Source organism: Scylla paramamosain, chromosome 31, assembly GCF_035594125.1.
Source record: "Scylla paramamosain isolate STU-SP2022 chromosome 31, ASM3559412v1, whole genome shotgun sequence".
NCBI lineage: Eukaryota > Metazoa > Arthropoda > Malacostraca > Decapoda > Portunidae > Scylla > Scylla paramamosain.
The window spans coordinates 5462083-5484365 of NC_087181.1; the positions used below are offsets into that span (position 1 = coordinate 5462083).

The following is a 22283-nucleotide window of genomic DNA, read 5'->3' on the forward strand; positions in this document are numbered from 1 at the left end:
TTTCTTCTGAAAATTTTGGTGACTAAACTATGGGGGACTGGGTGCTGTACTGATTATGGTATGAGCATTGAAAACTCCTTAGCTAACTACTGGGTGAGATTCAAAATGAAAGGATAATTAGAAGTAGGAAAAATTATGTGGGGAAGAAGAGTGACTTAGCACAGAGAATCTTACACTTAACTTGGTAGTGGGCTTACCTACATGTAAGGAATGTGTCACCTTCTCTCTCTCTCTCTCTCTCTCTCTCTCTCTCTCTCTCTCTCTCTCTCTCTCTCTCTCTCTCTCTCTCTCTCTCTCTCCCCCTTCATCTCTCTTCTCATCTCTCCTTCCTTCTTTTCTCCCATCTCCCTCTTTGCATTCTCATTTCTCCCTCTAATTATGGCCTACATCACATGTTGCTTTGAGAAGGACAGCACTCATCATCGCATACTATCCTACTCAGGTCTAACACCTGACACAACAACGATTTGTCCACATGAAGTCCCTAACAATGCTGTGGGTGTCTTCTGAGCAGCAAGCAACACATTATGGCTGGCAGCCTCACTAAACACTGCCTCTTGATGCTATACCATGGCACCAGTTACAACACTCTTACAACTCCCACAAGAAAGAGTAACATCTCTTATCATCCCCAGACCAGGGAAAACAACACTCACCATAACACAGGGGAGAGGGACCCCAGACAAGAGGTAATCAGTCTTGCTAGCTCAACAAACATGGCAACAATCAACAAACATGGCTGTACCCAGCCACCAAAACTGCCACAACTGCTCTTGATTCAATGTGACTCCAAATCAGCCAACTACTGGGCCTCCATGTGCTACCTACACATGTGCCTTCTTAACTGCGGATGGCATAACAAACTGGAGCATCAAACTTCTGTCCTCTCTCCACCAGCTATGCACAATATTGTTATCTTCTACTAACTCCTCCTGACTCTCTACTTCCTTGCTGCTCTCTCCTGCCTTGGCAAGAAGTAGGACCACACATTCCCAAGGGACAGAATCCTCTTCTGATACATAAGCAGCTGTAGCCTCAGCTATCACAAGGGGTGGCTCACTGTGTGAGCTAACACCCTTGTATCTAGTCCTGACAGGGGAGTAGTTTGCTCCCCATCTCTTGTACACTCCTCAGGGAAGGAATCTCTTACTTCCCCAGCAAAGTTAGGAACCTCCACACCCTCAGCAGTGATACCTAACATGCCAGACACATCATACTGGGTTCAGACTGAGTACCACCACCAGGATGCTCTGCAGGGTGAGGCAAGCCAGCAAACAAACTAACTCAAACACTGTCCTCACCCTTGGCAACACTCCCAACAAAGTCATGTACCTCCTGTGGCAACGCTGCTCTGTTGCAGTCAGCCCCAGCACAATGACTCCAAGACAAGTTCATCTCTAGATCGCCCAAATCCTCACCAGCAGTGAGACAGGCCTCTGGGCACTCTGCCCTCACTGCAGATCTACATCCACTCTGTACTCTTCTTTCAGTGACCCTGCCTTATTACAGTTGATCCCATGAGTTACAGAGGGTGCAGTTGCCTGATGTTGGGGTGCTCACCTCACCTTAGTGCAAATAACAACATTACTCAAGTCTGAATTCTCTCCACCAATGCCTCCTCTGAGATTCTGGCCACAGATGGAAGACTCACCTGCCAGGTCATTCCTTAGAAGAAAATCAACACCTGACACTGGCAGGTCTTCTGCTTGTGCCATTGGCACCTCTGCAGTCACTAGTGGACACACAAGCCTCATCTCTGCTGTGGCAAAGCTTTCTACAGCACCAATTCCCTGGCACCACACAAGCTTATCTGAGGCAACTTGCCTCACAGTAGCATTTTATTAATTATTGTATTATACAGTCCTCTAATGCCAGAAAACCACAGCTGTGAACCCAGACATTAGTAGCACTTGACACACACAACACAGAATGATCCACAACAATACACTGCACTTAGGCAGGAAGGGGGAGAGCAATACTCTGCACAAGGACACAGCAGATGCCAGACATATTAGAACTGCTAGTGGAGTCACTCTCCACTAGCAGGAACAGCAGGAAACTAAGGAAGGGCCACACACCATTCAGTCCACACTCAAATCTAGACCTTCCATGGGGTGAAAATACTAAGCAATATAATCAAGACCTCCCACAGGGTCAAAATAATAACCAATATAACAAGGCGTCATACCAGCATTCCACACGTAGATATAAATCAACAGTATCCTCCCTTATACACACCTTAACATGTCTTTCTCTATGCCAAGTGTCTACTCCTTATGATATCTGGGCTTCTACTGAGCTGCATGCACAGGAAATGTTGTTGACTTGCCCTGGTGATGTCAGGCACATGACAGAGGCAGGGAAGGGGGAAGTGGAGCTGGGGAGTGAATTCCATCCCACGTACTCTTCTTCCCTCCACTGAATCTAACTCTAAAAGGAACATTACATTTAAAAAATTATTACACTCTTATTAGAGGTGCTGGGTGAAAACTTATTACACTATGGGAGGGAGCAACTCTTCTACACTATTTTTAACTTTCAGAAAGAATGAGAAATGGGGAAATTAAGTTGCAAAGGACAATTTCTATTTTATATAAGGTTTATAGTAATATACAGTGTGGCTTGACTTGATGCATCAGTGACTCATTCCTTGTCTCTTCTCTTTTTTCTTTATCTTTCTCTGTTCTCTATCTTCTTGCTATCTCTACTTTGTCTCGCTGTACATAATATAAATACAGCAGGGTACGTGACAATGAACACGAATCGTTTCAATGTAGTATTCATTAGGGCAAATGTGTGTTATGGGAAATGAAGAACCTATGGGAAAAAATTAATTGGTTCCAGGGAACCAGAAAATAATAAAAAAATTAACAAAGTACACGAGACTTACCGTAGGTCAGTTGAAGTGTACTTCTAATTTTTCGAGGCAAATCACCTCTGCTGGTGCGGAGATTTCACATGAGAGAGTGCGTCACGCGCTGCCGGCAGACTTTAAAGCAAGGACTCGACATCCACATGATGAACCAATTAGGAAATTAAGTAACTTGTAGAGCTTAAGGTAGGGAGGGAGAGGAGGGCATGTGAAATCTCCGCACCAGCAGAGGTGATTTGCCTCGAAAAATTAGAAGTACACTTCAACTGACCTACGGTAAGTCTCGTGTACTTTGTTAATTTTACTTCGGCAAAATCACCTATCTGCTGGGCGGACATTTCCCATGAGGCTTTGAAGCCATGTGGATGACGAGGGAGGATGCAATAGTAGAGAGGAAAAGGAAATGCCCCACAAGAAACAGTACTATAACTATTATTCCATGGAAGGATCTTGTACATGAGACAATCATACAATTGGTGTATAAAATAAGGTACATTGCATCCAACTTAATCCAATCTACAAACAATGTTGAAAAATGGTAACAGTTCACATCATAAGATAAAGCTAAGGTACTAGATACTAAATACTTAAAACATCCGTGTACTGCAACACTGGAGTGCAGCAACAAACCCAAATTATGTCTTATTCTAGCACTGCATCCTGAAAGAGGTCAGAAGCAGCCACAATGTTCTTATTATAATATTTTGCAAAGGTAGATTCCCTAGACCAGCCCGCCTTAGCCATAATGCATGCGACAGGGACAGCCGCCACTCCAGCTTTTGAAGCTGCTGCTGGCCGCACACTACCAGCGGAAAACTTTGAGATGTCTATGCCTGACATGCGGAGAATGGTCCTGACCCAACGGGCAATAGTGTCTTTGGAAACTGATTTGTGGGGTTTTATGAAGCTAATGAGGAGCCTGGCATCAGTGTGCATCTCATCCCGTCTAAGCTCTTTAGTCACATCAATGTACCTCAGGAGAGTGCTACAGACACATAATCGTGGATCCTTAGGGTAACGATGGAATGTGACCCTGTTGATGTTAAAATTTGGTCTGGATTGTTTAAGAGTGCCCCCCAACTGTACTGAAATGGAGTGTTCATTAATGAGCATGTCTCTGAGTAACAGTAGTTGTAAAGTTTGAATTCTGGCAGCTTGAGTTAAGGCCATCATCATAACCAATTTTAGCGTTAATTCTTTAAGGGTTAATGCATGTAAGGGGAACATGGACCTTAGTTGCTCTAAGACAGGTTGGACGTCCCAAGTGTCAGTGTACCTGGGCTGAGGAGTTCTAAGATTGAAAACCCCTCTCATGAATCGGATGACCAAAGGGTGATTTCCTGCCCTGCATCCGTCCACCACAATGCCGAGAGAAGACAGGGCACCCCTCGCAGTGTTCACACACTCATAACCCACACCCCTGTCAAAGGTTTCCGTCAAAAAATTTACAATGTGACCTACAGTTGGAGAAGTGGGATCGACATTCCGTCTACCACAAAACAACGACCACCTCTGGACATGTGGGCGGTATTGCCTCTCAGTACCTGGTTTCCAGGAGGCCAGTATGATGTCCGCAGCAGCCGGCGAAACTCCTCGTTTCTGCAAGTTTTCCCTGACAGAAGGCATGCCATGAGCCTCGTGTGGGACATGATGGGATGTGGATCTGTTGTGGACGGGTGTGTTAGAACATTCCTCCTGTTCGTTATCAAACGTGGGAAGTCTATTAGCAACTGGAGCAGCATGCCCATCCAACACTGGGACGGCCACAGAGGAACCACCATCCAGCCTCGTGCTTGCTCCGCACGTAACTTCTGAAGGCACCTAGCAATTAATGAGAATGGGGGGAAAATGTAAGACAAATCAAAGTTTGACCAGTCCAAGGAAAAAGCATCAAAATATTTAGCCTCCGGATCTGGCAACCACGAACAGAATGTATTAACCTGTTTGTTAAGCCTTGAGGCAAATAAATCAATGGATGGTGTCCCAAAAACATTACACAAGGTAGTAAAAATGTGTGAGTCGAGTTTCCACTCATGTCTGTCATTAATCTTGCGAGAGGCTACATCAGCCAAGGTGTTGTCCTTCCCCGGTATGTGCGAGCATGTAACCCATGAGTCATGTTCCAGACACCAATCCCAAATCTGGGTAGCAACATCATTACAGGACTTGGACTTTGTGCCTCCCATTTCATTGACATAGTTTATGGCAGTGGTATTATCACAAAAAACTCTAACATGTCTACCTTCCAGCTCATGTTCAAATGCTTGCAAAGAGAATAGAATGGCTTTCATCTCCAGGATGTTAATGTGAAGCTCCTTTTCATCCAGGGACCAAGTACCACTTGTAATCTGACACCCCAAATGACCCCCCCAACCAAGGCTGGAGGCATCAGTAAATAAATCGATGTCAGTCCCTGGCCTAAAAATGTGTCTGTGGTGTCTGTCCACATTGTCGAACCACCAGGAAAGGTCTAGTTTCATGTCTGCAGTAATATTCAAAGGCCTGTCAAAATTACCATACTCCTGTTTCAAAGCGGCAATTTTTCCCCCCTCCAACTTCCTGTAGTGAAGTTTACCTAACTCCACTGCTGGGATCGCAGCCACCATGAGGCCGATCACCCTGGCCACTGCTCGAATGGGGGCAACATCTTTACACAAAAGTTCCGCACATCCTTGGCGAATTTTGATTAGTCTACGCTCAGGTAAAGAGGCAGTCATGAACTTGGTGTTAATAACATTGCCTAGGTATTCAATACATTGTGTGGGGGTGAGAACAGACTTCTCCATATTGATACAAAAGCCTAACCTCTGCAACAGAGAAATGGTGGCCTGAATCGCCTGAAGACATCCTGAGTAAGAGTTACTGCAAATTAATGTGTCATCTATAAAGCTGGTGATAGTGTATCCTTCCTGCCTTAAAGTAGCAAATACTGGCTTCATCAGTTTGGTGAAAAGTCGAGGTCCCTCAGAAATGCCATTAGGGAGGCAGGTGAATTGATAGATAACACCTTGCCATGTAAAACATAAAAATCGTTGTTGCTCATCTGCAACCCTAACAGAATAATAAGCATGCCTGAGATCGACAGAAGCCAAAAAATCACCCTGGTTGATGAGCCTGATGGCCTGTTCAAAATTTTCCATTTTAAAATGTTTATATGGTATGTATTTGTTTAACCTCTCCAAGTTAAGTACCAGGCGAAATTCCCCGTTTTTCTTTTCTCGCAAAAAAATAGGAGAGATAACCTGCTGAGTTTGTTTGTGTGTGACTTTAATGACTTTAAGCTGTAAAAGTTTGTTGATCTCTCCAGAAATTATCCCCTGTTGCACAGTGTTGAACCTGTATTCCAAATCATTAAAAAATAAAGGATGAACACTATCGACATCAATATCAAGGTGGCAATGCTGAACAATATCCAAAATGACAGGGTCACTGGTAATTTTACGCCACTCATGCAGGAAAGAGTGTAATCTGCCAGCTTCAAAACATGCACTTGCCTGTAAGTTTACTGGGGCTGCCTGCTGCGGCCGCCCCGGCCCTTGGAGTTTTTTGGCTCCACATCCTGACGAGTGGAAGGCAGTCGTGGGGCAGCCCTGGAGCCATACCTCTGTTGCCCGTAGGGTTGGAACCTGGCGTAATAACCCCTACTAGCAGGCTTGTTCCAATATCCACCAGGGCGTTTACCTGCGAACTTGCTAGTAAAGGCAGGCTTTTTCTGCGAGAACTTACTCCGCAGTTTCTCCGCTTCCTCAATTTGTCTGGCAGACTGGGACACATCGTCACCGAACAGAAAACGAGTAATTGGCACCTTATCTGAACAAAGATGAGCATATTTATAGTTTAACTCGCGTTTCATGACAAAACGCCTGGCCAAATTGTTCCTGTGATTGGCATTGCCTAGCAATGCCAAGGCACCATTTAGCATGCTCACCTCATGTGCCAACTTGGGGTTACCTTCCTGTTCAGCCAAATCATCCAGCGCCACTAAGGATTTGGTGATAATGGTTGAAGCCCGCAGGATGTCCTTATTTACCTCCATCAAGCGGAAGTCTGTCTTCCTGGCATCCAGCTTCAGGGCCTCCAACACCTGTGGGTTGCATTCCACTGGCGCAAGAGCATGGCAGTTATTAGGCCTCTTGACAACATCGTCCTCACACATGGCCTTGTAGTCCTCCTCTCTCATACCATTATCAAAGAGAAAGTTTACCATCTCTGCCACTCTATTGTCAATGTCAGCAACCACCGTGTCAGAAGGACCAAAGGCCTTAGTGCCCTGAATTAAGGTGCTGTCAGCAGGGGCGGCAGGCATCGACACTGCCTCATCCTCACTCATCCTGGCCGAGAAACCAGAAAAAGTGGCAGAACAAGGAGGCGACAAACCCCTGCCCCCCAGAGTACTGTCCTCCACAGTCACCTGCGCCGACCCAGTAGGGGGTGGTAGTTGCCGTCTGTCTGCCTTCAAGGCCTCCACTTCACCCCGCAAATCAGTCAAGGCGTCCAACACAACTGACCAAGGGAGAGGAGCAGGAGAAGTGCCGCGGGAACCACGTGCGTCAGCACTGTTACGTAATCTCACGCAACCATGCCTCCCACTCAAGCGACGAGATGAATGATCCCTGTGCCTGTCGTCGTCATCTTGAGGGCGAACAGTGGACCCAGGGAGAGGAGAAGGCCCACAGAAGGCACGTGGGGCAGGAGGGGAAGGGGATCGAGAGGCAGAGGACGCTTCACCAGACTCCGACATGGCTGCCGCACTGCGATAAGGAGAACAAAGCCGTAAGCTTCCCACAGTTCCATCGTCAGTGGAGACTGACATACCAATAATACAACTCGCCCCAAAAACGGGTAACGAAGTTGAAGGCACTGTACCTGCGTAACAAGTATCGTGGCCTTATCTGAAAGAAAACAGCAAAAACTTGGAAGTCCGTATGACCCAGAATGACCGTGTCTGCCCGACGCGGCGATCAGCAAAGAACTGCCGGCAGCGCGTGACGCACTCTCTCATGGGAAATGTCCGCCCAGCAGATAGGTGATTTTGCCGAAGTAAAATTAACTGGTTTCTGGGAACCAGTAAATAACAAAAAAATCCACAGTTTTTGAAAAAAAATAATAAAATGAGCACAGTTCCACTACTACATTTGAGATAACACAACAAATATAAACAGTATCCTCCCTAGTTTCACACCTAATCCTAAATTCTCACCATTCCGAGTTTTGCACATTATCACCATGAGTTTCATGCTGCTTTGACAAGTATTGGTCACATTTACCCCTCTCTCTCTCTCTCTCTCTCTCTCTCTCTCTCTCTCTCTCTCTCTCTCTCTCTCTCTCTCTCTATTTAGCAATCCTAAGGATTGCTAAATAGAATATGACTGATTGAGAATGAAAATTAATTATGTATATGAGTGAGAAAGTGAGAAAGGATGAAACAAAATATTACATAAAATGAATGAGAGAGAGAGAGAGAGAGAGAGAGAGAGAGAGAGAGAGAGAGAGAGAGAGAGAGAGAGAGAGAGAGCATGGTATCACTCCCTTGTCACTTACCTCTGACAGATAAGGGGGAGGCAGGTTACAGGCAGGGAAGTTTGAGACAAGAGGAAAGAGAGGAGAGGAAAGGGAAAAAAGGGAGGAAGGGATAGATGTCAAATAGGTGTGCAGTAGCTTGCATGACTGGAAAATTAGTCTTGCAAGTCTTAGTTTATTATTCTGATTAATCTTTTATTAAAATTTCAGTGGTTGCATGAATGGCAAATTCACCTTGACAGTTTTGGCTTGTTAATCCAATTGAATTTTTATTAAAATTCCAGTCCTTCCACAAGTGGCAAGTTCATCATGCCAGTTTTGGTTCGTTATTCCAATTAAATATTTGTAAAAATTTAACTGTTATTTCAGTTATTTACATATATATATATATATATATATATATATATATATATATATATATATATATATATATATATATATATATATATATATATATATATATATATATATATATATATATATATATATATATATATATATATATATATATATATATATATATATATATATATATATATATATATATATATATATATATATATATATATATATATATATATATATATATATATATATATATATATATATATATATATATATATATATATATATATATATATATATATATATATATATATATATATATATATATATATATATATATATATATATATATATATATATATATATATATATATATATATATATATATATATATATATATATGTGTGTGTGTGTGTGTGTGTGTGTGTGTGTGTGGGTGTGTGTGCTATTACATTTCTCTGTAGTATATGAACAATTGGGATCTGGGACAATTCTGTCACTGGGACAATTTTTTTCATGACTGCCTTTGATAAAATCATCTCTAGGATGATTCTGTTGCCTGCGTTGATTTTTTCACAATAGTTCCCATCACAGCACTGGTAGGCAGCTTCCTATTTTTGTTGGTAAGAGGCATTGTTTAATCCTAGTTTAACTTTCTCCAACCAAAAATCTTGCTTTCCCACTAGGTAGGGGGATTGGATTATCAAAAAAAAAAAGAAAAAAAAGGAAATAGAGCCACATGACTCATATTGATAATTACCAAAGAAAGTTTTAGCATTTTGGCTGATTTACTGGACATTGAGTTCAAGGTGCTGATCAAAGTTCTTTATATTTGCTACCCATAAATTCATGAAACTAGAAGATGAGGGTGCAAAGTCAGCATGTGATGAGAAAGGAAATTCTGATCACATAATATGGCAAAACATAATGATGCATTGTAAAATAATTGAGAGCTGCCTAGCTTTCTTCCATTCCCTACTGACAGACTGTTTCTTGACTGTTTTACCTTCCTGGGATTTGCTCAATGGACTGATGAGCCCACTAATATTAAAGATAGCAATACATTAGATTTTTTCTTGTTGCTGAAACAGATCTGGTGATATCTGTCAATGTGTTCCCACCCTTCCCTAATTGTGATCATTGTGTAATTAAATGTTTTCCTGCTCTAGACTGTGCCACTTTATTTTTTTTAGCTCAAAGTCAATGAGTTCCTGTTCACAATTGATTGTGATTTTGAGTTTTCTGCTTTTGTCTGTTAATGAAGTGTATAATTGATTTTTGTCCATAATTTCCTCCTTAGGTAAATCTTTTGCCCCTTGCCTATTTAATCCTCCTCCTCGCAATGCTTCTTATAAGCCTTGGAAATATAAGCTACCTAAAGACTAGACTAATTCAAGAAGCCAAGCCTGGACCACTTATAGAGTTGAAAGCAGAACATGGCAAGAACTCTCAAGAACCTGTTGATGCTCTCCGAGTTTTTGTTGACATCAATTACTGTATTTACCCATGTATTAGACACACCTCTGCATAACTCACACCCCTATTTAACCCTGCATTACTTTGCTGGAGTTTCCAAACATGAGTACTCTCCTGGGGTATTTACACACCCCAATACAAAAATGTTTCTAGTGTTACTATTATGTAAAATATAGTCATACTGCTGGTTTAGGATTCATCTACAATCCCTGTTAAACAGTTTGAGTTGCTTATAGTTGGTTGATATTAATACAAAGTAATACAATAGAATAAATTATAAAACTAAGGAAAAATTACCAAAACTTAAATTCAGGTCATATTTATTTTTAAAATACCCACAAGATACACATGTTTGTATGAGTTTTTAATATATATGATGAATATTAACATTGAAAAAAAATATTACATAATAGGCAAATCTCCCTTACAAAATACATCAAATCAAAGCTTGAACTAAAGATATAATTATTTATTGAAAGGAAAATTATTATAAATTTAATACATAAACCATAAGCATGGTTTCTTTATCCAAAGCAAACACAAAAATTTTCATGAGTTGAAATAAAAAAAAAGAGCTCATTACATAGGAATAAATTTGTTACATAAACATTTTTTCTTTTCATCAAAAGTAAACAAAAAATATTTCCATGAATTGAAATTGAAAAAAAAAAAAAAAATGTGAGTTCATTACATACCATTACATTCACTCTGATTCACCATTTACTGCTACATTCTCGCAATCTATGCAACTCACAGTCATCTTACTGTGATCCCTGCAAACATGTTTCCCGTATGTGCTACATACTGTTTTCACCTTTCGATCCTTTGACCTGGCACAAAATACACATCTCTTTGCCTGGCATTGTAACAACTGTGAGCTTGTTGAGGATGTTGCATCTGCAATTTCAGGGAACAGCCTTGCAATTTCTGTTCTGAGACCTTTTGGCCTTCTGTTCTGCAGTCTTTTCTTTAGAGTGTCTTCTAATAGCATCATGCATACTTTCTTGATGAATTTGCGGTGCTTGAGTTTATTCTGTGGGTTGTGAGCATACAGGACATACGAATTTACACAGACAATGTTCAGCAGAGCAAAGAACACAATTAGAGGCCAACACCAGCTGTTTCTGGAAACGTAATACTTATCCATCATCATGTCAAGCACATCTATTCCTCCTTTGGTTGAATTATAGAACGTGATGATTTGATGCCATATTTGGCTGGTTTACTGGGTATATATTTCCTAAAGGGACAGTGGCCCCTAAAGGCTACAAGCATTTCATCTATAGTCACAAATTCTGATGGGGTGTTTTTCTTTTTGCAATTTTCCACAAACATCTCAAATATTTGCCTAACTGGGGCAAGCTTATCCACCTTCTTTCTTTTCTCACTTGTTGCTTTGTCATCAAATTATAGACAACATAATAGAAAATGAAAGCAATCCAGTGATGTAGTCAGCCTGAACACCTCGATGCCAGTACCATCTGCTTTCCAAATATGAGCAAGGTGCAGCCTGCTAACATGATATGTACCAGCTAACATAAGCAGTCCAGTCAATGCCTTCACTTCGAAAACATCAGTGTCTTTTGTTCTGTAGGGCTGAGTATAGTTCCCTTTCTGCATAGCGATCATCGAGTTAGTATGTTCTACTAATAAACCAATTATTTCTGCCGTGATGAAGACTCCCCAAAAGTCTGCAGGAGAATTGGCATTTAGAGCTGGTCCTTTTAGTTTTGGTGTAAATTTGATAACATTGCTAGAAAGGGTATGACATAGCAATTTAGGAACATTCTTCTTCCATCATGTTGTTTTATCTTTTTCCCTTCCATCCATCAATTTTTTGCCTTTTTCTTTTGGGGCTGGTCTGGTAGATCATCTGGGTCTGATTCATAACATTCACAATCAGGAACATGCAGATCCTCTTCCAGGTAATCTTCTTCACTTTCACTGTTGGAGGCAGGAACATCCCTCCCCACACTTTCTTTGTCTTATGAGCTACTCACTTCTACTTCATCCAACATCTTCTGAATTCTCTTCATTTCTGCATCATAATCCATCTTGTGTCTGAAAAAATGAAAAGATGTTACATTAGCTAGGCTCATAGTTACAAGAATGAGAGTAATAAATTGTAAATAAAATAATAAATCCATACATAATGATAAAAAAAATACTAAAATCAGTAAGCATAGCATTTTATTCCATATTTATATTACAGAGTAGGCTACTGATACATAATATGCACTTATATCTACATATTTTCATTTCCTGATGGGAAAAGAGAATATATAAATCATAAATACATACCTTTGTTAGTCTGGGGTGACTGACCACCCCAGAAGGCAAAACAAACATCTAACTCCCAGGAAAACTGAGCCACAACTGTGCCATACTACATGTGACACATACTTGATGAGTCAGAAGAGTATTGGGAGGGAGAAGAAAAAAAGGTTGCCAACTAGGAATTGTGAGCACTTAAGCAAAACTGGGGTGCCAAAACACACCAAGGGAGTAATGCAGGGTTAACAAGGATGTTTTGTGGGAAAAAATATATTATGCTTCATCATAAAGTCATGGGAAAAAAAAAAAAAGAAATCTGTGTATTTACCTAGTTGTGGTTTATGGGAGGGGAATAGTCTCAAAGTATCCCATCTCTATATCTATCCAGTTTGGACTTAAAAGCATGGACAGTTATGGCATTGACAACATCTTCACTGAGTTCATTCCATTTGTTCACACTTCTGTGAGAAAAACTATACTTTTTGATGTCTCTTCTACAGTTAACTTTCTTCAACTTCTTATTGTGTCCCCTTGTACTCTGTGTGTCTAAATTTTTAAAACATTCTTTGCCTACATTTTCCATACCATTTATCATTCTATAGATGTTTATTGAATCTCCTCTCTCTCTCCTATTTTCAAGAGTAGGAATTTCCAACACTCATAATCTCTCTTTATAGGTCAACTTACTTAACTCCAGAACCATCTTAGTGACTGCTCTTTGTACTCTTTCTAATTTTATAATATTTCTCTTTATATGAAGAGACCACACCACTGCTGCATATTCCGATCTTGGTCTTGTCGTGGAAATCAACAACTTTTTTATCATTCCTTGATCTAAATATTAGAATGCCATTCTTATTCTTTTTACAAATTCATCTTCTCTCCAGTTATTTTATCAATGTGTTTGTCTGGAGTCAAATTTTCAGTAACTGTTACTCTCAAATCTATTTCCTCTTTTGATTTCTGTAACTTCACATCATCTGTCTCATAATGATATTGTATTCTTTTCTTATTCTTACCAAACTCCATTACTTTACACTTACTTAAATTGAATTCCATTTGCCAAGATTTACTCCATCTATTTATCTTACATAAATCATCTTGCAGTACCATACAGTCATTTACATTTTCTACCCTTCTCATCAGTTTAGCATCATCTGCAAATAAGTCCATATAACTGTCTACTTCTTCATTTATGTCATTCACATATATTACAAACATTATCAGTCCCAACACTGTGGGACACCACTAATTACTTTCAGCCAAGATCAATTCTGGTTTTGTATTACTGTTCTCATCTCTCTATCATCCAGATAATCTTCCATCCACTCCAGCAGTCTTCTTCCAATTTTTCCATAATTTTTTATCTTCCATAGCAATCTTCGTTGTGGTACTTTGTCAAATACCTTCTTCAAGTCGTCTAAATAGACACCATCCACCCATCTGTCTCTCTCCTGCACAATATCGACTATCCTTGAATAAAAGGACAATAAGTTCATGGAGCATGATCTTCCCCTCCTAAATCCAAATTGACAATTTACCAAAACTTTATCTCTTTCCAAGTGTTCCATCCATCTTTCCTTTATTGTTCTTTTGCATAGTTTTCCTTCAACACTAGTCAAGGACACTGTTCTATAATTTAGTGGATTTTCCTTATTTCCTCCTTTGAATATTGGTGTAATATTTGCTCTCTTCCAATTTTACTTCGGCAAAATCACCTATCTGCTGGGCGGACACTTCCCATGAGAGAGAGTGCGTCACGCGCTGCCGGCAGTTGTTTGCTGATCGCCGCGTTGGGCAGACACGGTCATTCTGGGTCATACGGACTCCCAAGTTTTTGCTGTTTTCTTTCAGATAAGGCCACGATACTTGTTACGCAGGTACAGTGCCTTCAACTTCGTTACCCGTTTTTGGGGCGAGTTGTATTATTGGTATATCGGTCTCCACTGACGATGGAACTGTGTGGGAAGCTTACGGCTTTGTTCTCCTTATCGCATTGCGGCAGCCATGTCGGAGTCTGGTGAAGCGTCCTCTGCCTCTCGATCCCCTTCCCCTCCTGCCCCACGTGCCTTCTGTGGGCCTTCTCCTCTCCCTGGGTCCACTGTTCGCCCTCAAGATGACGACGACAGGCACAGGGATCATTCATCTCGTCGCTTGAGTGGGAGGCATGGTTGCGTGAGATTACGTAACAGTGCTGACGCACGTGGTTCCCGCGGCACTTCTCCTGCTCCTCCCCCTTGGTCAGTTGTGTTGGACGCCTTGGCTGATTTGCGGGGTGAAGTGGAGGCCTTGCAGGCAGACAGACGGCAACTACCACCCCCTACTGGGTCGGCGCAGGTGACTGTGGAGGACAGTACTCTGGGGGGCTGGGGTTTGTCGCCTCCTTGTTCTGCCACTTTTTCTGGTTTCTCAGCCAGGATGAGTGAGGATGAGGCAGTGTCGATGCCTGCTGCCCCTGCTGACAGCACCTTAATTCAGGGCACTAAGGCCTTTGGTCCTTCTGACACAGTGGTTGCTGACATTGACAATAGAGTGGCAGAGATGGTAAACTTTCTCTTTGATAATGGTATGAGAGAGGAGGACTACAAGGCCATGTGTGAGGACGATGTTGTCAAGAGGCCTAATAACTGCCATGCTCTTGCGCCAGTGGAATGCAACCCACAGGTGTTGGAGGCCCTGAAGCTGGATGCAAGGAAGACAGACTTCCGCTTGAAGGAGGTAAATAAGGACATCCTGCGGGCTTCAACCATTATCACCAAATCCTTAGTGGCACTGGATGATTTGGCTGAACAGGAAGGTAACCCCAAGTTGGCACATGAGGTGAGCATGCTAAATGGTGCATTGGCATTGCTAGGCAATGCCAATCACAGGAACAATTTGGCCAGGCGTTTTGTCATGAAACGCAAGATAAACTATAAATATGCTCATCTTTGTTCAGATAAGGTGCCAATTACTCGCTTTCTGTTTGGTGACGATGTGTCCCAGTCTGCCAGACAAATTGAGGAAGCGGAGAAACTGCGGAGTAAATTCTTGCAGAAAAAGCCTGCCTTTACTAGCAAGTTCGCAGGTAAACGCCCTGGTGGATATTGGAACAAGCCTGCTAGTAGGGGATATTACGCCAAGTTCCAACCCTACGGGCAACAGAGGTATGGCTCCAGGGCTGCCCCACGACTGCCTTCCACTCGTCAGGATGTGGAGCCAAAAAACTCCAAGGGCCGGGGCGGCCGCAGCAGGCAGCCCCAGTAAACTTACAGGCAAGTGCATGTTTTGAAGCTGGCAGACTACACTCTTTCCTGCATGAGTGGCGTAAAATTACCAGTGACCCTGTCATTTTGGATATTGTTCAGCATTGCCACCTTGATATTGATGTCGATAGTGTTCATCCTTTATTTTTTAATGATTTGGAATACAGATTCAACACTGTGCAACAGGGGATAATTTCTGGAGAGATCAAAAAACTTTTACAGCTTAAAGTCATTAAAGTCACACACAAACAAACTCAGCAGGTTATCTCTCCTATTTTTTTGCGAGAAAAGAAAAACGGGGAATTTCGCCTGGTTCTTAACTTGGAGAGGTTAAACAAATACATACCATATAAACATTTTAAAATGGAAAATTTTGAACAGGCCATCAGGCTCATCAACCAGGGTGATTTTTTGGCTTCTGTCGATCTCAGGCATGCTTATTATTCTGTTAGGGTTGCAGATGAGCAACAACGATTTTTATGTTTTACATGGCAAGGTGTTATCTATCAATTCACCTGCCTCCCTAATGGCATTTCTGAGGGACCTCGGCTTTTCACCAAACTGATGAAGCCAGTATTTGCTACTTTAAGGCAGGAAGGATACACTATCACCAGCTTTATAGATGACACATTAATTTGCAGTAACTCTTACTCAGGATGTCTTCAGGCGATTCAGGCCACCATTTCTCTGTTGCAGAGGTTAGGCTTTTGTATCAATATGGAGAAGTCTGTTCTCACCCCCACACAATGTATTGAATACCAAGGCAATGTTATTAACACCAAGTTCATGACTGCCTCTTTACCTGAGCGTAGACTAATCAAAATTCGCCAAGGATGTGCAGAACTTTTGTGTAAAGATGTTGCCCCCATTCGAGAGGTGGCCAGGGTGATTGGCCTCATGGTGGCTGCGATCCCAGCAGTGGAGTTAGGTAAACTTCACTACAGGAAGTTGGAGGGGGGAAAAATTGCCGCTTTGAAACAGGAGTATGGTAATTTTGACAGGCCTTTGAATATTACTGCAGACATGAAACTAGACCTTTCCTGGTGGTTAGACAATGTGGACAGACACCACAGACACATTTTTAGGCCAGGTACTGACATCGATTTATTTACTGATGCCTCCAGCCTTGGTTGGGGGGGTCATTTGGGGTGTCAGATTACAAGTGGTACTTGGTCCCTGGATGAAAAGGAGCTTCACATTAACATCCTGGAGATGAAAGCCATTCTATTCTCTTTGCAAGCATTTGAACATGAGCTGGAAGGTAGACATGTTAGAGTTTTTTGTGATAATACCACTGCCATAAACTATGTCAATGAAATGGGAGGCACAAAGTCCAAGTCCTGTAATGATGTTGCTACCCAGATTTGGGATTGGTGTCTGGAACATGACTCATGGGTTACATGCTCGCACATACCGGGGAAGGACAACACCTTGGCTGATGTAGCCTCTCGCAAGATTAATGACAGACATGAGTGGAAACTCAACTCACACATTTTTTCTACCTTGTGTAATGTTTTTGGGACACCGTCCATTGATTTATTTGCCTCAAGGCTTAACAAACAGGTTAATACATTCTGTTCGTGGTTGCCAGATCCGGAGGCTAAATATTTTGATGCTTTTTCCTTGGACTGGTCAAACTTTGATTTGTCTTACATTTTCCCCCCATTCTCATTAATTGCTAGGTGCCTTCAGAAGTTACGTGCGGAGCAAGCACGAGGCTGGATGGTGGTTCCTCTGTGGCCGTCCCAGTGTTGGATGGGCATGTTGCTCCAGTTGCTAATAGACTTCCCACGTTTGATAACGAACAGGAGGAATCTTCTAACACACCCGTCCACAACAGATCCACACCCCATCATGTCCCACACGAGGCTCATGGCATGCCTTCTGTCAGGGAAAACTTGCAGAAACGAGGAGTTTTGCCGGCGGCTGCGGACATCATACTTGCCTCCTGGAAACCAGGTACTGAGAGGCAATACCGCCCACATGTCCAGAGGTGGTCGTTGTTTTGTGGTAGACGGAATGTCGATCCCACTTCTCCAACTGTAGATCACATTGTAAATTTTTTGACGGAAACCTTTGACAGGGGTGTGGGTTATGAGTGTGTGAACACTGCGAGAGGTGCCCTGTCTTCTCTCGGCATTGTGGTGGACGGATGCAGGGCAGGAAATCACCCTTTGGTCATCCGATTCATGAGAGGGGTTTTCAATCTTAGAACTCCTCAGCCCAGGTACACTGACACTTGGGACGTCCAACCTGTCTTAGAGCAACTAAGGTCCATGTTCCCCTTACATGCATTAACCCTTAAAGAATTAACGCTAAAATTGGTTATGATGATGGCCTTAACTCAAGCTGCCAGAATTCAAACTTTACAACTACTGTTAATCAGAGACATGCTCATTAATGAACACTCCATTTCAGTACAGTTGGGGGGCACTCTTAAACAATCCAGACCAAATTTTAACATCAACAGGCGGTATTTTGCTGATTTTCCTTGGAATGACTACTGCTTCCGTGTCAGAAACCCGTCTTTGTGTGCTGAGCGCATAACAGAGGTGATAGTGTCTGGCATGGAGGCGTACATTCCTCACTCTTTTTCTCGTCCTAAACCTTCTAAACCTTGGTTTAACACAGCTTGTTCTCGTGCTATACATGATAGAGAGGTGGCCCACAAAAGGTACTTAAGCCTTCCTTCACCAGAATCTCATGCACTTTATATTTCTGCCCGGAACCATGCCAAGTCTGTTCTCCAACTAGCCAAAAACTCCTTCATTAACAGAAAATGTCAAAACCTTTCAAGATCTAACTCCCCTCGTGATTTCTGGCATCTAGCCAAAAATATCTCCAATAACTTTGCTTCTTCTTCTTTCCCTCCTCTACTTCAACCAGATGGCACCACTGCTATCACATCTATTTCTAAAGCTGAACTCTTTGCTCAAACCTTTGCTAAAAACTCTACCTTGGACGATTCTGGGCTTGTTCCTCCCTCTCCTCCACCCTCTGACTACTTCATGCCTCGTATTAAAATTCTTCGTAATGATGTTTTCCATGCCCTCGCTGGCCTAAACCCTCAGAAGGCTTATGGACCTGATGGGGTCCCTCCTATTGTTCTCCGAAACTGTGCCTCCGTGCTTGCACCTTGCCTAGTCAAACTCTTTCAGCTCTGTCTGTCAACATCTACCTTTCCTTCTTGCTGGAAGTTTGCCTACATTCAACCTGTTCCTAAAAAGGGTGACCGCTCTAATCCCTCAAACTACCGTCCTATTGCTTTAATTTCCTGCTTATCTAAAGTTTTTGAATCTATCCTCAACAGGAAGATTCTTAAACATCTATCACTTCACAACCTTCTATCTGATCGCCAGTATGGGTTCCGTCAAGGCCGCTCTACTGGTGATCTTCTGGCTTTCCTTACTGAGTCTTGGTCATCCTCTTTTAGAGACTTTGGTGAAACTTTTGCTGTTGCCTTGGACTTATCAAAAGCCTTTGATAGAGTCTGGCACAAAGCTTTGATTTCCAAACTACCCTCCTACGGTTTCTATCCTTCTCTCTGTAACTTCATCTCAAGTTTCCTTTCTGACCGTTCTATTGCTGCTGTGGTAGACGGTCACTGTTCTTCTCCTAAATCTATTAACAGTGGTGTTCCTCAGGGTTCTGTCCTGTCACCCACTCTCTTCTTATTATTCATTAATGATCTTCTAAACCAAACTTCTTGTCCTATCCACTCCTATGCTGATGATACCACCCTGCACTTTTCCACGTCTTTTCATAGACGTCCAACCCTTCAGGAGGTAAACATATCACGCAGGGAAGCCACAGAACGCCTGACTTCTGATCTTTCTAAAATTTCTGATTGGGGCAGAGCAAACTTGGTATTGTTCAATGCCTCAAAAACTCAATTCCTCCATCTATCAACTCGACACAATCTTCCAGACAACTATCCCCTCTTCTTCAATGACACTCAACTGTCCCCCTCTTCTACACTGAACATCCTCGGTCTGTCCTTTACTTATAATCTGAACTGGAAACTTCACATCTCATCTCTAGCTAAAACAGCTTCTATGAAGTTAGGTGTTCTGAGACGTCTCCGCCAGTTTTTCTCACCCCCCCAGCTACTAACTCTGTACAAGGGCCTTATCCGTCCATGTATGGAGTATGCTTCACATGTCTGGGGGGGTTCCACTCATACTGCTGTTCTAGACAGGGTGGAATCAAAAGCTTTTCGTCTCATCAACTCCTCTCCTCTAACTGACTGTCTTCAGCCTCTCTCTCACCGCCGCAATGTTGCATCTCTTGCTGTCTTCTACCGCTATTTTCATGCTAACTGCTCTTCTGATCTTGCTAACTGCATGCCTCCCCTCCTTCCGCGGCCTCGCTGCACAAGACTTTCTTCTTTCTCTCACTCCTATTCTGTCCACCTCTCTAACGCAAGAGTTAACCAGTATTCTCAATCATTCATCCCTTTCTCTGGTAAACTCTGGAACTCCTTGCCTGCTTCTGTATTTCCACCTTCCTATGACTTGAATTCCTTCAAGAGGGAGGTTTCAAGACACTTATCCACCAATTTTTGACCACTGCTTTGACCCTTTTAGGGACTGGCATTTCAGTGGGCATTTTTTTTATTAGATTTTTGTTGCCCTTGGCCAGTATCCTTCCTACATAAAAAAAAAAAAAAAAAAAAAAAAAACATTCCATCGTTACCCTAAGGATCCACGATTATGTGTCTGTAGCACTCTCCTGAGGTACATTGATGTGACTAAAGAGCTTAGACAGGATGAGATGCACACTGATGCCAGGCTCCTCATTAGCTTCATAAAACCCCACAAATCAGTTTCCAAAGACACTATTGCCCGTTGGGTCAGGACCATTCTCCGCATGTCCGGCATAGACATCTCAAAGTTTTCCGCTGGTAGTGTGCGGCCAGCAGCAGCTTCAAAAGCTGGAGTGGCGGCTGTCCCTGTCGCATGCATTATGGCTAAGGCGGGCTGGTCTAGGGAATCTACCTTTGCAAAATATTATAATAAGAACATTGTGGCTGCTTCTGACCTCTTTCAGGATGCAGTGCTAGAATAAGACATGATTTGGGTTTGTTGCTGCACTCCAGTGTTGCAGTACACGGATATTTTAAGTATTTAGTATCTAGTACCTTAGGTTTATCTTATGATGTGAACTGTTACCATTTTTCAACATTGTTTGTAGATTGGATTAAGTTGGATGCAATGTACCTTATTTTATACACCAATTGTATGATTGTCTCATGTACAAGATCCTTCCATGGAATAATAGTTATAGTACTGTTTCTTGTGGGGCATTTCCTTTTCCTCTCTACTATTGCATCCTCCCTCGTCATCCACATGGCTTCAAAGCCTCATGGGAAATGTCCGCCCAGCAGATAGGTGATTTTGCCGAAGTAAAATTAACAAAGTACACGAGACTTACCGTAGGTCAGTTGAAGTGTACTTCTAATTTTTCGAGGCAAATCACCTCTGCTGGTGCGGAGAATTCACATGCCCTCCTCTCCCTCCCTACCTTAAGCTCTACAGGTTACTTAATTTCCTAATTGGTTCATCATGTGGATGTCGAGTCCTTGCTTTAAAGTCTGCCGGCAGCGCGTGACGCACTCTCTCTCTCATGTGAAATCTCCGCACCAGCAGAGGTGATTTGCCTCAAAAAATTAGAAGTACACTTCAACTGACCTACGGTAAGTCTCGTGTACTTTGTTAATTTTTTGGTACTCTTCCCTGTGATAGTGATGTCACCATTACACTGAATTTTATCACCCAGCTGTTATCTACATTCCTTCAATATCCAGTTTGATACTCCATCTAGATCAGTTGCTTTATTTACATCAAGTTCTTCCATTATCTTAAGTATTTCATCATAACTGACTGGACTGTACTCAGTATATTCCTCACCAACTTACCTCTTCCAGTATCAAACTCCCTTTCCACAGTAAATACTGATCTGAAACTATTATTCATAACCTCTGCAATGTCCTGTGCATTCTTATAGATTTTTCCTTCAATTTTCAATCTTGATACACCTTTCTTCTTCATCTTCTCATTAACATATCTAAAGAATAGTTTGGGTTCATTTATACACTTATCTATTATATCTCTTTCATAGTTTCTTCTCTCCATTCTTATTATCTCAATGTACTTATTTCTAGCATCAGTATATTCCTCCCATCTGCTCTCTGTTTTCCTCTTCTTCCATCTATTCCAAACATTTAGCTTACAATTCCTAGCCTCTTTACATTTTGTATTGAACCATTCCTTACCTTTTCTACATCTCGCTTCTCCTTTAGGTACAAATTTCTCCACAGCAAAGTTATATATCCTTATAAATTCATCCCATTTTTCCTGAACATCTGCATCTTCAAAGTCTTCCCAGTCCATGGCAGCAAATTATTTTTTAAATTTTTGAAAATCAGCTTTACTATATTTAAATCTTTTCACCTTATAATTTTCATCAATGATTACATTTTCATTTTTCAGATTAAATTCCATCAACACATGATCACTTTTACCTAGGGGGCTATCATAGTGTATAGTTTC

At 41.9% G+C, this 22283-nt stretch overlaps 3 protein-coding genes across 3 annotated transcripts in view; all 3 read right to left on the minus strand.

The window, feature by feature from the left end:
* Window positions 1-3288: 3288 nt before the first annotated feature.
* LOC135116413 (uncharacterized) lies at window positions 3289-7897 on the minus strand. The gene is made up of 2 exons (XM_064033862.1): window positions 7739-7897; window positions 3289-7623 (listed from the first exon to the last, which is right to left on the minus strand). Exon 2 carries the CDS (start codon window positions 7611-7613, stop codon window positions 6375-6377), a length of 1239 nt encoding a protein of 412 aa, XP_063889932.1. The 5' UTR covers window positions 7614-7623; window positions 7739-7897; the 3' UTR covers window positions 3289-6374.
* LOC135116287 (uncharacterized) lies at window positions 3515-5658 on the minus strand. Its single transcript, XM_064033650.1, has 2 exons — window positions 4813-5658; window positions 3515-4693 (listed from the first exon to the last, which is right to left on the minus strand). Exons 1-2 carry the CDS (start codon window positions 5656-5658, stop codon window positions 3515-3517), a joined length of 2025 nt encoding a protein of 674 aa, XP_063889720.1.
* A 3131-nt stretch (window positions 7898-11028) lies between the features above and the next one.
* Window positions 11029-22283, minus strand: part of LOC135116414 (uncharacterized) — a 148849-nt gene continuing 137594 nt past the window's right edge. The window contains exon 6 of the mRNA XM_064033865.1: window positions 11029-12274. Within this exon, the coding sequence (XP_063889935.1) occupies window positions 12199-12274 (76 nt within the window). The 3' untranslated portion in view covers window positions 11029-12198. The remainder of the gene's footprint in view (window positions 12275-22283) is intronic.